The sequence below is a fragment of the Ascoidea rubescens genome (genome assembly GCF_001661345.1).
Source record: "Ascoidea rubescens DSM 1968 unplaced genomic scaffold ASCRUscaffold_3, whole genome shotgun sequence".
Taxonomy (NCBI): Eukaryota; Fungi; Ascomycota; class Saccharomycetes; order Ascoideales; family Ascoideaceae; genus Ascoidea; species Ascoidea rubescens.
In genome coordinates, this window is record NW_017962915.1 from 186,934 (window position 1) to 202,738 (window position 15,805).

Sequence of the window (15,805 nt, forward strand, 5' to 3'; positions counted from 1 at the left end):
TAATAACAGTTATTGTTTATCATAAGCTCATTATAAGTTTATTATAAGTTTCAGAAATCGTTAAAAGAATTTATTTATTATTTTAGATTATCAAGATTAGATTTACTCTCGGAAATACATGCTCTATGCCTTTAGTAATAGCCAATAGCAAATTCGTCACCTCTAAAACCAAATTTCAACTACTTGACTTAATTTTTATAATTCCCAACTTATTTTAAAGCTGATTAGGTCCTAATTTTGGTTCATAAAACTGTGTTTCAATTTTTTGTTAAGTTTATTACGTTTTATTGCCTTTTATTAACACCTATTTTCTATTTCCTTATATTCGTATTCAGCATCAACTAAATTGTCAAAGAAAATTCATATTACTTAATATAAAGCAGTTCCCAATATTCCCTTGTCTTTTATATTTAATATCCTATAATTCTTTCATTTCTTCTTTCTTTTTCTTCTTCTTCTCCTTCTCCTCTTTATCTTTTTTTTTCTTTCTTCCTCATTAAGTTCCTATAATTTAGATCACTTATAATCGAAATTTCTTCATTTCATTTTACTTCCATTATATCATATTACTAATCAGATCAAATTTTAACTATCAAACATGTCACAATCAAATTCTTCAACTGATAATGTTAATATAACCAAGAACAGCTTCTTCTCTTTCCCTTATTTAAAATCCTTTTTAAACAACACATATGTCAAAATATTTATAAAATATATGAAATTTGTCGGTCCTGGTATCATGGTCTCCGTTGCCTATATGGATCCAGGTAATTACTCAACTTCAGTGTCTGCTGGTTCTAACTATGCCTACAAACTATTGTTTGCCATTTTCATTTCAAATATATTTGCCATCATCTTACAGTGTCTTTGTGTTAAATTAAGCTCCGTAACTGGTCTTGATTTGGCTGAAAATTGTCATAAAAATTTGCCTCCATGGTTGAATATCTCTATTTATGTTTTAGCCGAATTTGCTATCATCGCAACTGATTTAGCAGAAGTCGTTGGTACTGCTATATCCTTGGAGATTCTATTTGGTATCCCACTATTCTATGGTGTTCTCTTAACTATTCTTGATGTCCTTATCATTCTATTTTTTTATAAACCTGGTGGAACAATGAAACAAGTCAGAGTCTTTGAGATTGCAATCTCAATCTTGGTAGCTCTAACCTGCTTTTGCTTTGTTCTTGAATTAACTAAAATCTCAATCCCAAACAAATTGGATGTCTTCATTGGCTTCTTGCCCTCAAAAGAAATCTTCACTGAACAAAAAGCTCTTTATTTATCATTGGGTATCTTGGGTGCAACTGTCATGCCCCATTCTTTATACCTCGGCTCAGCTTTGGTTCAACCAAGATTATTAAACTATGACTTAAAACACCAAAACGCATCATCTCACGATTTATCAAATCCAAAGAACTTGCACAATAAAGATCGTTATGAACAATCCATCGATCAAAGATACAAACCTTCCTTAGCTGCTATCGATGATTGTCTTCTTTACTCCTATTGGGAATTGATAATCTCCTTATTTTTAGTCGCTACTTTTGTCAATTCTGCTATCTTAATTGTCGCTGGCTCTACTCTTTTTGGTACTCCTGACGCCGATGACGCTGATTTGCTATCAATTTATGAAATGCTATCCTCTTATATCTCTCCTGCTGCTGGTTTGATCTTTGCTTTAGCTATGCTTTTTTCTGGTCAAAGCGCCGGAATCATCTGCACTATGGCTGGTCAAATCGTTTCTGAGGGCTTTATTAATTGGTCCTTCAAACCTTGGGTTAGAAGAATTATAACAAGATTAATCGCTATTATCCCATGTCTCATCATAACTTCTATTATGGGCAGAAAGGGTATTAGTTCGATTTTAAATGGTTCTCAAGTTGTTTTATCTTTAATTTTACCCTTTTGTTCCGCTCCTTTGATTTACTTTACTTGCAATAAAGACATTATGAAGGTGGAGGTTACAGACCTTGATGAAGACGTCATCTCCGATATTATAATTCACACATCTTTTGACAAATCAAACTCTGACGATACAACTCCCTTGGTTTCTTCAAATCAACTTTCCAATAACTATTGTTCAACAAGTGACAATAATCATCTATCTCCAGTTCTAAGCAAAACTTCAAAGATTTCAAAAAATTCTTCCCTTAATGAAAGATATTTCATTGGTTCTAATGGTAAAAAATATGTTGATTTCTCCAATTCTACTTTTACCGTTATTATTTCTTTTGCAACATGGGGTATTATTGGTTTCTTAAATATTTACCTTATAGTTTCATTCCTCATGGGTGCTGATATTCATTTTTAATTCATGTTTTAATTCTAATAATTTCCGTATACATATATCTTTCTTTTTTCTTTTGTTTGCTTTTTTGTTTTCTATTGTGTTTTTTTCTTTCTTTTCTTTCTTTTCTTTCTTTATTCTTTCTTGGATTATGGTTTGAGATTTTTAGCTAGATATCAATTTTTTTTCATACTATTATTATTATTTTTATTTTTTGCAACAATTATTGAGGAAATTCTCCCTTTTTTTTTTCCATTTGTTTTGATTTCATTCCATTTTACATGTTATACTGATAATTTCTTTTTTATTGATTTCAATTATATTTTTATATTTCATTGTTATATAGAACATGAATGAAATGCATTTGTTTTAAAAGATAGTTATAACATTATCATAATTTTATTATCAAGTCCATAGAAGCATCGCTTTTATTTTCCCCCTTCTAATATACATATAAAATTTATTGATTAATTATAAGGCTAGTAATCATCTTCACTTTCAGAATCAATAACTCTTCTTTTCTTACGATTTTTTCTTTCATCGTAACCAGTCTCACCTCTACTATCATTGGGACGTTTAGAATATAAATCAGTACCACTTTCTTTTATTCTACGTAATCTTTCAGCTTTTTCTAAATCGTCATCAGAACCTTCATCGTACTGCTCGATTTCTTCTTCATCATTGGCCACAAAGTCATCATCATCTTCGTCATCATATTCATTTATATCTTTATAATTCATTGTTTCATCATATAAATCATTTTCACCATTATAATCGTCCATTTTTGATGATCTTGCATTGTACGACACAGCATTGAGTTCTCTTTCTTCTTGCTGAAGTTTTTTCAATTTTTCTCTTCTTAATTTTTTATCGTTGATGGCTTCTTGTTCTTCTAATTCTCTTATTTCTTTAAGAGGATCCTCTTCAATATCAATTTCTTCTGCAACAGCTTTTCGACCAACATTTTTTCTTTTATTAAATAAGGCCAATTTTCTGTGAGTCAACGAAGAGACAGAAGAGGGGGTGAATTTCATTGTTTTTGTGAAAATCGAGTTGGTTTGTAAAAACATTGTATCCCAGTGACGAACAACCAAGAAATTATCGTTCAAATCACTGGTTATAACATCGAAAAACTCTGAGCCTATTTTTAACGATAGTGAGCCATCATCCCATTCAATAAAATGAGCATTCGACTGCTTTTTCAATGAACCAGAATCCTGAACATATCTCCATCTTATTGTATTGTTGGCAATTAATTTGTTCATCATTCCATTATCGTTAGAGGCCTCTCTTTCAAGTTTTTTCAATACTTTATCACGTTCAAATTGTTTGGGATCAACAGATAGAAAATTGGGCAATTGAATTAGATAGTTTTCATTTTTGGAAGGAATATGGGAAGCTGGATGTCTTGCTATTTCAATGTTTTCTTGCTTCAAGTCAGGATCCTCCTGTTGGTCTTCGTCGATGTAGTCCTCGTTATCGTCGTCAATGGGGTCACTTCCAGGGTGTTGGTGAGCATCTATGTTATCACGATGCTCGTTGTTGTTGTCGTTATCATCATCTCCAAACAAATCGTCGTCGTCGTCTTGGTTGTCAGGCCTGTGGGTGTCGTCGTAGACAGGCTCTTCGTTGGTAGATGCAAAATCAGGGGTAACAGAGCGACGAGCCTTGTTGTCCGAGGGAAAATCAGCAGCAGGATCAGAATCCATTTTGGAGCAGAAGGTGGTGGCAGAATCTGTAGAAGAAGAATTCCCCAGTGAAGTGTAGTAGAAATTTCACTTTTTGGGCTCGCGGTTTTTTTGTCTGTTTTCTGATATTTCTACCGTAGAAGTGGTGCTGGATCAGAAGGGGAATAAGAGCTGAGCAAACAGAGGTATATATTACACAGCAGTCCTTCTTCTGCTTGGTTGTCTCTTCGTACCACTTAGTGTTGACTAATTCAGAGCGAGCACATATACCAGAATGTCGCAGCACAGTAGTCCTCAGGCTACTTCCAGCTCTCTTCCAGATCTTGCTCCTGGCAAGGATTTGAGCTTGTCTACTTCGTATTCGGTGATCGATCCCACCGAGAGCAATGTGCTTCAGAAACCAGACAGCGAAGCTTCTTCTGGCGATGGTGGCAAGGACAAATCAGAAAACACTACTCTGTCTTTTGGTGAAATTGACAGGCCCAGTGAGTCTAATTTCACCGATGTTGGTGATCAAATTCTGGATACCAAAGATGGAGACTCAGACGAAATTTCCGCCAATGATGATGGTGATGATGATGGTGATGATGATGGTGATGATGATGGTGATGATGATGGAAATGATGATAGTAAGAGCGAATTAAAAGAAGAAAAAGTAGAAAAAGCAGAAAAAGCAGAAAAACTGGAAAAAGTAAATGATGATATTTTAAAGGACTCCATTCAACTTGATAGTCGAAATACAGCTAATACAGGTGTTGATAAGGGAATTGGGAATGAAGTAGGTGATATCTCTCAAGATGAAGAAAGTAAGAAAATTGGGGACAGTTTATTGCCAGTGTTATCAAAATCGATTATTAATGGAAACTCGATTGCTGATTTGAGTATTATTGATCTTCCATCTCCCAAGAAAAGCAGTGGTTATGAAGCATATTTGAATTCATTTAGGAATGATTTGAATTTGAATTACAAATCTTCGTTAGATTTGTTTTTGAATAAGAAATTTTTACAAAGTTTTGAGAAGATGGATAATTTGGTTAGCACTATTTTAGAATTTGAGGAGATATTGAAAGATGAGTATGGTAAGAACGATGATAATGATAATGAAAATGAGAATGAGAATGGTGGTAATGATAATAAGATGTTTTTAATTTTAAATTTTTTTAATAATGTTGAAATTAAAAATTTGGTGATAAAGATATTTACATTGTATTTCAATTTAATTGATCTATCGATCCAAAATAAGTTGTTTGATAAGGATGGTTTTATGAAGATAAATTCCAAGTTTAAAAGCAATTTTTTTTTAATTAAAGTTGGGTTGTTTTTCTTAAATATTAATAATATTAATCATTTGTCAATTAAGGAAAAGAAGAATGATAATAAGCTATTTAATAAGACCAAGTTGTTACAAAATTATTTTTTGAAATATATTAAAAACGATGGGATTTCGGATATAAATCCGCAATTAATCTTTTTAATAGTTTTCATCGAGAATAAATTTGAAATATTTGATTTAAATTCATTGAAGATTCAAATTGAGTCATATTTACTATTAATTGATTTTAAAAAATTTAAAATGATTGAATCAGAAATTAATAACAATGAAAATGAAAATGATAATAATAACAATCAATTAATTGAAAATTTAAATGATAAATTTATTGGTATTAATAATCTATTGGAGATTTACCTTTGCAATATACTCGTCAAATTAAAATTAGTTAGTGAGAGCAAAAGAATAATTGATGATAACATATTGCTAAAAGACAATTATGAAAAATGGTTTGAGGTAATTCAAAAGAACAAACAAAAGTTTGAAAATCAAGCAAATGAGAAGAATAAAAGCAAAGATAGAAGAAACAGCACACATTACAATAGCGACAGTAATAACAAGACTGGAAAAGAAAGAGAAAGAGAAAGAGAAAGAGAAAGAGGAACTGAAAAAGAAAAAGAAAGAGGAACTAGAAAATTTGGTGCAAATAAAAATGCTAAAACCAGAGATGCTGGCAATTCCAGCTCAAAGGCAAGCTCCAAATCTGGCAAAGGAAGTGGAAAACTCAGCCAGGAAGAACTTGTCAGAAAGAAAAAAGAACTAATCTACAAAAAGTTCCAATCAAAGCATCCCCATATTGTAATAAACGAAAAGCACCTCCCATCGCCAAAGCCAGGCGCCAAAACCGGCAGTGTGGCCAGTGAGTTGAGAATCGTGAGCTCGAACGACGAGAACAATGGGAGGGTGAAGCTGAAATGGGGCATGTTGTTGGACAGGCTCTGCGAGTTCTTCAGAATCAGGTCCAAGTTGGAGATGGCAGGCTACTTGGTGTTGTTGGTGTCGGTGTATCCTCTCTACCGTCTCGTTGGCAAGCGCGTCAAAGCAGTCAGCGTGCGCCGGCTCGTGCAGCAGCTCCTCCAGAAGGTGGTGCAAACCCTTCGCATGGGCACCACCGCTCTCTAGCACAGACCCCTGGCCCAAACCTCACCCTTTTGAGCTGTTGTGATTCGAGCGCCGTGCAGACGCGTAAACAGGAGCACGCGTAAACGGGAGCCTGGTTCCCTTGTGTTGGTGCCATCCCGTGTAATGGTTTTTTGCTAGCACTGAAAGCTGTGCTTCAACTCCATCTGTTCTGCTTCTCTTTCCTCTCGCTAACAACTCACAATGGCAAAGCTCACCAAGTACCATATCAACCCTCTTCCTGTCTCTGCCATCAAGACAGCTGAGGCCAACTACAAGCTCACCATTATTCAGCAGCCAAAGCAGGCAAGGGCCTCAGGAACCACCAGGCAATGTATGTTCCTCCTCTTCCACCACTAGCGTCAGACACAACGCTTTGCATCTTTGTTCTCTCTTTCTGCCTATTTTTTTCCTGTTTTGGGCTTTTATTTTTCTTTCACTGGCTCTTTCTTTTTCTCTGATGTTTCTAACCAACTTTTGCATTTATAGTTTCTGGGAGACGATCAATTGATCCCTTTCCGATTTTAGCGGTTTCTCTAGAGCACAATGGTGAGAATATCGTTGACCACTCATTCAACTTTTTGATCTGCACTGCTTCTATTCAACATGTTGAGGACTCTGACGACGAAGACGACGAAAAAAAAAGAAAAAGAAGAAGAACAAATCTCAAAGAAAAAAAAAGGCATAATGTTCTATTCGGTACTTCGTTTGTTTCCGCTAATATTTTAAGTCCCAATCACATCAATAACTATAGAAATCCCAACTTGGATCCTGAAGTTTTAAAAGCCTTTTTTGTTTTCAATGATTTATCGATTAGACTTGAAGGCAGGTACCGCTTGGTCTTTAAACTATACGAATTTCCATTAACTCATTCAAATTCCACCTCATTTTTATCTTCAAATTCAAATTCAAGCTCAGCTTCAGCTTCAAGTTCGGGTTCAAGTTCAAACTCAAGTCTAAACTCAAATTTCCTAAATTCTCCAAAACTATTCTTCAGAGGCTCAATTCAAAGTGATGAAATTGTTTGCTACAATGCCAAAGATTTTCCTGGCTTACAGCCCTCTCCATCTTTAACCCAAAAACTCAAAAACTTGGGTTCAAGAATTCGTGTTAGAAAAGTTCCTGCCGCAAAAAGAAAACTGATCAAGGAACCCAGAACTGATGATGAAAATAGTGACAATATCAACTCTATCACCGCTATCGTTAGTATCACCTCAAACAATACTAATAATGATAACAATGCCAACGGTAACATCAACAACTCTAATAAAAACAACAGTAATACTAATAACAACGATAATGACAATCAAAACAAACTAAAAGTTCTATCTGATATTTCGTCTTCTTTGAAACCAATCGAATTGCCTCAAATAGTAACCTCCAACTTCCCTCCTCACTATTCAAATTCCCCGATGACACCTTCAAGCCAGTTTTTATCTCCTTATCCTCTTCCTCATCCATACATGATAAATCCCTATAGCTACTTCAACCCATTGGAAGGCGCTCCACAATCAATCCAAAATATCGATAGCCAAGATTTCAATAATCAAAATAACCAAAATCAAATCAATAATCAAATCAACCAAATCAGCATTAACTCTCCCTCTATTAATGGCGCTCCAATCAACTACTCAATTAATGAAAACAGTAGTCCAAACTCAAATCTACCTCAACTTTATTTAGGTCAACTTCCAAGATATTACAACTATCCATATCCAATACCTGCTGCTGCTGCTGCTGCTGCTCCCCCTCCTCCTCTTCATCTCTCAAAACAAAAACAAAAACAGCAGAAAACTGATTCTGATGATAATCCCAACTCTCCTTCAAATTCGGTTCCTGTTGATTCTATCGATGATGAAATTTTGAAACAAAATCAAAGTGATTTCACTAAACCATTAACTAAAAATAAGAAAAACGATAAAAACGATAAAAATGATAAAAGCGATAAAAGCGATAAAAACAATAGTTCACATAATAACGACACTGATGTTGACATGAAAAGTAATTTAAATGCCAATCAAATCGAAAATACCAATCAAATCGAAATAAAAAATGGAAATGCAAACGGAAACAGAACTTATAAATCTGAAAACAAAAAAGATGAAAATGATAAACACCAATCCCAGAAGAATCAATCAACCTTGGGAAATAACAGAAAAAAGAACAAAAATGAAGATGAAATTAATATTGAAATGGAAATAAATATACAAAATGAACTAGACAAATTAAATGACATGAGATATGAAAACAACAACCATAACCACAACCATAATTACAATCACAATCACAATCATAATCAAAATCAAAATCAAAATTACAATAAAACCGAAAACGAAAGCTATCGTATTAACAGCAACGATATCACTAATGGCAACGCTCATAATAACAGCACATCAGACAAAGAAAACCAAATTGAAAATAAAGACGTGCTGCAAGAAATGAATATGAAATCCAAAAACAAAGGAATAGATGTTTTATCGCTCGATGATGATATTGACGATGAAAGAAAGCTAGAAAGCAAAAGGATGCTTTTGGAAATTGAAAACCAAATCGAAAGCCAAATCAATAGCCGAATCGATAGTAAATTGGTAGATCACGACAATGATTTGGGCAACAAAACCGCAGAGATCAATGACGTGCTTCAAGCCTTTCAGAACAGTAATGATGTTCTTGATTCTGAGGCCAATATTATGCAAATGCTTCGAGAAGCAAATTATTCTCACAACGAGCATCACCACAACCACAATGGAAATTAAATCGCTGTTTCGATCCTAACACTGCTACCAGACACCATGCACACTGTAATCCCTGTTTTTTTTGTTTTTTTGTTCGCTCCAGCTCTAGCTTTAGATGCTCCTTTGGCTTATTGTTTTGTTAATACTTGTTGTACTTTACTTTTCTACTTTTCTAATATATTCTCTCTTTTGCTCCAGTGTAGCTCCGACTCTGTAGCTGTACGCTTCAGCCAGTATTTCCCCTTCGGGTGATCACTTCCAAGTTAGGGGCAGGCTCAAAAACGTAATTTGTAAAACGGTTAACTTTCTGCTGAAAGATGAGTGCTATTTTTACTTTATCCACCATCACCTTGTTTTCCTTATTGTATAAACTAGGTGATTAAGCAGAATGACCGATGATTTAGTGGTAAGTAAAAAGGATGTAATTTTTGTATATTTGCAAAAACAGTGCTAACAACTAGATGGACTTGAATGTTTCCAGAAATTTCCTACCCCAGCTCAAGTTATTGGGGCCAAAAAGCGAAAACCACCACCTTCCAGCTCAGTAAACAACCCAAAGGGACAGGGAGCAGGCCAAAGCTGGCAGAGATTGGAACAGCAGCAGACTCAGTTCCAAGGGAGCAGCCATGTGCAAAAGATTCCGCAACAGAAGACGTATCATAGTGGGCAGTTTTCTTATCAACGACAGCAAGCAGGACCCATAGGTAAAGAGAGTTTTTATTTCAAGGCCCAGCAGACACAAGCACAACAGCCAATACCTTCTCAAAACACATATCCTCAGAACAGATTGAATCACTTTCCTGTTCCTCCTACTCAGAATCCAGTAATATACGGCAGTTCAGCTCCGCAGCCAATTGTTAGTCAAGCGACATATGCCAATCCTAGTGTTCCTAATATTGTTCCTAATATTGTTCCCAATCCAATGAATTATCAAAGAGAACCACAGTTACCACAGACTATTCAACGACAACAAACGTATCCAATGCAGTCGATTTCAAGTAGAAACAATTACTCAAATCAGACCGGATTTGTTCCTTTTAATGGGCCATTACCAGTACAACAGACGTATCCTATTCAACAACGACAGAACTCATATAGTGGGTTTGGGAATGAGTATGATAGAAATACGAATGTGAATGTGAGTGGAAACGGGACTGGAAATATGAATATGAATATGAATATGAATATTGAGCAGTTTCAAAATTTGAATTTGGACGGTAATGATAATAGTTATAATAGTGGTGATAATAATAATAATAATAATAATAATAATAATAATAATAATAATAATAATAATAATAATAATAATAATAATAATAATAATTATAATAATAATCCGCAAGTAATATCACCTAAAAGGAATGATCTTACAAACAGTGATTTAAATTTAAATCAAAATTTCAATCCAAGCTTAAGTAATCAGTTATCAAACCCTTATATTAGTAATAACAATAGCGCTATTGGTGCTAATAGTGGTATTAGCCCTAATAGTAACCTTAATAATAATCCTATTGTTGATGTTAATCACAACGCTAATATTAACACTAATAATGATAATTTTGTGAATAATGAGGAAAATGGGAATAAGTTTAATAAGAGATCTTCGCCAGCCAACAACTTGGGAAATCAAGCGTACTCAAGAAATAGCGTTGAAAATTTGATTCCTATTCGATCGATAGAGGAAGAAATTGAACAGCAAAGAGAAAGACCACTAATGGTCCAAAAGACATCAGATGTTGAAAAATTGGAGATCCAATTGAAGAAATTGTTTGATACAGTTGATGTTAATAAGAGTGGGAAATTGACAGAAAAGGAACTTAGCAGAGCGTTGTACAATACTGACTATTCTAAATTTGAGATCTCGACCATTAGTCTTATGATTAAACTATTTGATAAAGATGGGTCTGGGGATGTAGACTTTAAAGAGTTTTATAATTTGTGGAATTATATAACACACTGGAGAAAGGTGTTTCAAATTTATGATAAAGACAAAAGCAATACAATAACATTCAGCGAGTACCAAGAGACATTGAAGAGCTTTGGATATAGGCTATCTATTGATACTTCACTATATATATTTCGGAAGTTTTCGAATAACAACAGCTCGTCGGCATTTGAGATGAAGTTTGATTTATATGTCGAGAGCTTGATATGGTTGCTAAAATGCACAAATTCATTCAAGAAGTACGATTCCGAAGGGTCAGGAATCGGCGTGATTCCATTTGAGAAGTTTGTTTTGGAGGTATTGTCGTTCAGATAAGAGCTGGGTCCTTATTTGCACGATGGACAGCTGGCTGTAGCACGTTAATACACATTACTGATAATCCATTTGGGGCATGTTCAGCGAGTGCAGCACCGGACACTGGTTACGGGATAATGTTACCCTGCGCGCGTGAACATGGGTCACTCGCTCTTTTCTGTTTGGGCGAAGTATCGAAGCAAAAATCAGCGCGCATTTCACAGAGAATTTTCAGAAGTGATCAAAGTTAAGCTCTGGCAGTTTCAGACGAAAATGGAAACAGGCCAAGATCGGCCGCGCATCGGCAAAAGCGCAGTTTACGAGCAGTGCGGTTCTAGTGCGGTTCCAGACCGATCCACCAGTACGGAACCGTCGCCGGTTCTGCTTCTGCTTGCGTCTGCACACAACTGCACGTTTCGTCCAGGTGGAGCAGCTCGACCCAGCACAAGAAACGACTCCCTCTTCCTCTCCAGCAGCACAAACAGCAGCTTCTTCTCGCCCAGCTCCTCCAGCACCAGCACCAGCACCACACTCCTCCAGCCCCAGCCTAGCGTTGCTTCTCGTGCCCACCTCTGTCGGCCGCCAATTCGCCTCGCTTCAACGTCTTTGCCTTCTCTGCTAGCTTTTCTCCTACTATTTTTTTTCTCTGCCAGCTACAGCTCATTCTCCAACCGACGCCTTTCTCTTCAAATGTCCCAACAGCCCAAGCTCTACCAGGACCAATTACTCCCAGATTCTTCCAAGAACTACCAGTCTCGAGATTCTCACGTCTCTTTGGGCCCTACCTCCACTGCCCCATTTGGCTCCAGTCACCAATCAACAACAGCGTCCTCACTCCAACCCTTACCTCCTCCTCCTCAAGTGTCTGCCCAACATGTCTTAACTCAGCTACCTATCAATTTCCAGCAATTGTATCAGCACCAAAATCACCACCAGCCAACTCTGTTCTACTTTCCTCTTTCTCTGCAACTGACCCCAGCTGCTCCTCTACCTTCCTTACCTTCTGCTGCTCAACCTGCTTCGGTTTACCTTCCTCCACCACACCAGTCCCACCCTCAGTCCCAGAGCATCACCACTCTACCACTCCCAATTCCAAACAAACATCTCGTAAGCTCTATTGCTTTGCAGCAATTACCATCTCAACAGCAGCTGCTGCAACAGATTGACCCCGAACAAAGCCAGAACCAAAACCAGAACCAAAATCAAAATCAAAACCAAAATCAATTCCAATCCCAACCTCTATCTAGGTCAAAATCTCACTTTCATCCACAACCACAGCTCCAACTTCAAACCCAACTTCAACCTTCACTTTCATCTCAAAGTCATCATCAAATTCAAAAACTGAAATTCTCTTCTTCCTCTTCTTACCCCTTCACTTCGGCTTCTACTCCACAATCTCTGCAATCTCTGCAATCTCTGCAATCTCATTATTATACTCATTCAATAAATAGTCAATACACTCCTCAATATTCTTTTCTTTCTTCTTCTTCAGCTACTCCAACAACTTCAAATACTTTATCTTCTGCAACTCCTTTTCCTCCTCCTCCGATTCAACATAATTATTCTCTGCAATTGCTCTCAGCTTATCCATCCCATTCAACTCATTCAACTCACCCACCTCCACCACAATTACAACCACCCTCTCAAAATTCTATCCAACAAAATTCACAGTCCTCTCTTCCACAACAATCTTCAAACAGCTCAATTCCCCCAATTTCTTCCTTGGCTTCAAATTCTCAAGAATTTCAAGACTCTCATCAATCATCTGAATCACAAAACTCCCAAAAACTTCAACAAACTCCTTATCAACAAAATTCCTCTTCCATTTCAAATACAAACCATCCAGCGCCTATTTTAAAACAAATCACTCCTGCAAAGAGATCTTATTCAAATCTAGAAATTAATCAATTGGATCCCGCGAATAATATTATTACTAATAATACTTCATCCATATCTTTATTATCATCACCATCTTCTTCTTCTTCTTCTTCTTCTTCTACTACTACTACTACTACTACTATTACTACTTCTACTTCCTCTATTCCTGCTTCTGCTTCCTTACCCTCAAACTCTAATAAAACTAAAAATAATAGCAAAACTAAAAATAATAAAAGTAAAAGTAAAAGTAAAAGTAAAAGTAAAAGTAAAAGTAAAAGTAAAAGTAAAAGTAAAAGTAAAAGTAAAAGTAAAAACAATGACAACAACAATAACAATGACAACAACAATAACAACAGCAATAACAATAACAACAGCAATAATAACACATTCTCATCTTCAAACTCTCCTTTACCCTCTTTTTCTTCTTTAAATTCCCCTTCATCTACATCTTTATCCTATGAAAATAAAAAATTTAAAAACACAAACTTCAATCGTTCCAGCGAAGAATCCCTATTATTAGCTGCTCAAAAATCACTAACAAATCATATCCAAATTCAAGATTTTGCCAAAAAAATGCAAATCACAAACGATTTCGAAAAACCTTCTCATCCAAAGGCAATAGCTGCAAAGGAAAAATCAAAATCAATTTTCGCTATTAGATGCTTGTTGGATTCGGTTGAAAAGATTCAAGTATCTCAACCTCCTTCTCTAACTAACGTTCACAGTACTGCTACCCCAAGAGCTTCCGTTTATAATGCTTATACTTATCTTTGCAATATCTCAAACGTTTTACCCTTTGGTCAATCGGCTTTAGGAAAACTAGTTAGAGTTATTTGGCCTGATCTACAAACTAAAAGACTAGGAACAAGAGGTAACTCAAAATACCACTATATTGGTATTAGATTAAAAGTAGATATAAAACAAATTCTAGATCAAATATCAAAAAATCCTTCCGTACTACACACCCAATTCTTCGGTAACTTTATAGCCAGCCAACCTGCAATCTTTAAACAAAATCTGTTCCAAAATAATTTTGATCAAAAAAACAAAACTCATTCCGAATCAACGGTTTATAATTCAAATAATATAGATGATTTTGTGGAGATATCTTCTACTCCCTTTTTATCAACTATTGGTCCTCGTCTTTATTTTCCAAAGGATAAAAAAATAATGCAATCTATTGCTTTTTTCGATATTAACAATTCAAATGATCTAATCAATTCTATTATCTCGACAGATTTGAATAACTTGATTCAAAAATTTAAATTCCATTTATTAGATGGAAATTATCAATCTTGTTGTTCTTTACTTTTATCACAAGATGAATATCAAAAAGATATTGCAATATATGCTAGTTCTTTGAATATGTTATCTCCATTGTCCCATACAGGTTCAAAAAAGGCTAATTTAACCAACTTGAAAAATTTGTCCAGCAGTTTTTCAAATTATTTCTCTCAACAATTGTTCAATCAAAAAAATTGCACTCTGGAAACTATTGATACAAATCTGAAAAAAAGACTTAAATATTCGAAATTATTTGAGGTCTTGTTAAAAAGATTACTTCGCGCTGCTGAAACTGCTGTTTCTGTGGCTCGTATTTTTTCAAATTCAGTTGAAATGGTATCAATAATGAATGATTGGAATATAATTATAAATGATATCTCTATTATATCAGGTTGTGAAATTGATAGAGAACCTGAAAGAGTTGAAGCTGAAAACTTATTAAGAAATGAAATTCCAAACTTTTTAAATGTTCTTAATAATGAATTATCTAATGCAGTTGCCTCGAGATCTGATTTTCATGATGATCCAACTAAAGGTGTTTTTAATACTGAATTAACAACTATTGAGAAAAAACTTATGGAGACTACTGTTAATTTTAATATTCTATTATTTTCGAAGTTCCCAAGAACTTCTGTTAGACTTTTTTTATTATTCTTATCATCAATATTAACAAACTGTTTGCGTCAACTACAATCGAAAGGTGCGAGAAGTTTTAGTGCTTGTTGGATAGTTCGTTGTTGGATTGATGAATGGTTTGGATTTATTAGTGAACTTTATGGATTTAATTCATTATCACAAGATCTTGTTAATTGAAGAATTAATTTATATGAAAATAGAAACAAAAATTTCTGCATAAAGGAGATTTTAATTCTAGAATTTTTTAAGGAAAAGGAAAATATTCTATTTTACTGTTTATAATATTTTATTAGTTTTTGTTTTTTTTTACGATTTTAAGTAATTCATTCATTCATTCATTCATTAATTTATTTATATTTTTATTTACAATCATTCCATTTCATTTCAAGATTTTCATTTTGCATTGATATATTATATGGTTTATATGATTTTGCAATTTTACATTAAATTATTGTTAGATGTATTTTTTATATATATATTTCATTATACTTATATTTATACTTATACTTATATTTATACTCATACTCATACTTACATTCATATTTCATATTTCATATTTTTACTTTTATTTTATTTTCATTTTTTATTTCTCAATTTTTCATTTTATTT

General features: G+C 34.6%; 5 protein-coding genes across 5 annotated transcripts; 4 read left to right on the forward strand and 1 right to left on the reverse strand.

Annotated features, from left to right (window-relative positions):
• Positions 1-598: 598 nt before the first annotated feature.
• SMF3 (putative divalent metal ion transporter SMF3) lies at positions 599-2,311 on the forward strand (the record flags this gene model as incomplete). The annotated part of the gene is made up of 2 exons (XM_020190371.1): positions 599-1,960; positions 2,132-2,311. The coding sequence occupies 2 exons, from the start codon at positions 599-601 to the stop codon at positions 2,309-2,311; spliced, it is 1,542 nt and encodes a 513-aa protein (XP_020048519.1).
• A 455-nt stretch (positions 2,312-2,766) lies between these two features.
• On the reverse strand, positions 2,767-3,996 carry LEO1 (Paf1-complex subunit LEO1; the record flags this gene model as incomplete). The annotated part of the gene is made up of 1 exon (XM_020191619.1): positions 2,767-3,996. The coding sequence occupies one exon, from the start codon at positions 3,994-3,996 to the stop codon at positions 2,767-2,769; it is 1,230 nt and encodes a 409-aa protein (XP_020048520.1).
• Positions 3,997-4,249: 253 nt separating this feature from the next.
• Positions 4,250-9,180, forward strand: ASCRUDRAFT_69038 (uncharacterized protein; the record flags this gene model as incomplete). Its single annotated transcript, XM_020191620.1, has 4 exons — positions 4,250-6,388; positions 6,638-6,758; positions 6,914-7,130; positions 7,422-9,180. The coding sequence occupies 4 exons, from the start codon at positions 4,250-4,252 to the stop codon at positions 9,178-9,180; spliced, it is 4,236 nt and encodes a 1,411-aa protein (XP_020048521.1).
• Positions 9,181-10,438: 1,258 nt separating this feature from the next.
• On the forward strand, positions 10,439-11,520 carry ASCRUDRAFT_55293 (EF-hand domain-containing protein). Its single transcript, XM_020191156.1, has one exon. The coding sequence runs from the start codon at positions 10,874-10,876 to the stop codon at positions 11,417-11,419; it is 546 nt and encodes a 181-aa protein (XP_020048522.1). The 5' UTR covers positions 10,439-10,873; the 3' UTR covers positions 11,420-11,520.
• Positions 11,521-11,899: 379 nt separating this feature from the next.
• ASCRUDRAFT_74646 (uncharacterized protein) lies at positions 11,900-15,451 on the forward strand. Its single transcript, XM_020192767.1, has 2 exons — positions 11,900-13,511; positions 13,536-15,451. The coding sequence occupies exons 1-2, from the start codon at positions 12,089-12,091 to the stop codon at positions 15,371-15,373; spliced, it is 3,261 nt and encodes a 1,086-aa protein (XP_020048523.1). The 5' UTR covers positions 11,900-12,088; the 3' UTR covers positions 15,374-15,451.
• The last annotated feature ends 354 nt before the right edge of the window (positions 15,452-15,805 follow it).

Excerpts from the sequence above, each read along its gene's own strand:
- ASCRUDRAFT_55293 (XM_020191156.1), top strand. The coding sequence starts at position 10,874 with ATGGTCCAAAAGACATCAGATGTTGAAAAATTGGAGATCCAATTGAAG.
- ASCRUDRAFT_74646 (XM_020192767.1), top strand. The coding sequence starts at position 12,089 with ATGTCCCAACAGCCCAAGCTCTACCAGGACCAATTACTCCCAGATTCT. Across the intron at positions 13,512-13,535 it reads CAAAACTAAAAATAATAAAA|GTAAAAGTAAAAGTAAAAGT; the intron begins GTAAAAGTAAAA and ends GTAAAAGTAAAA.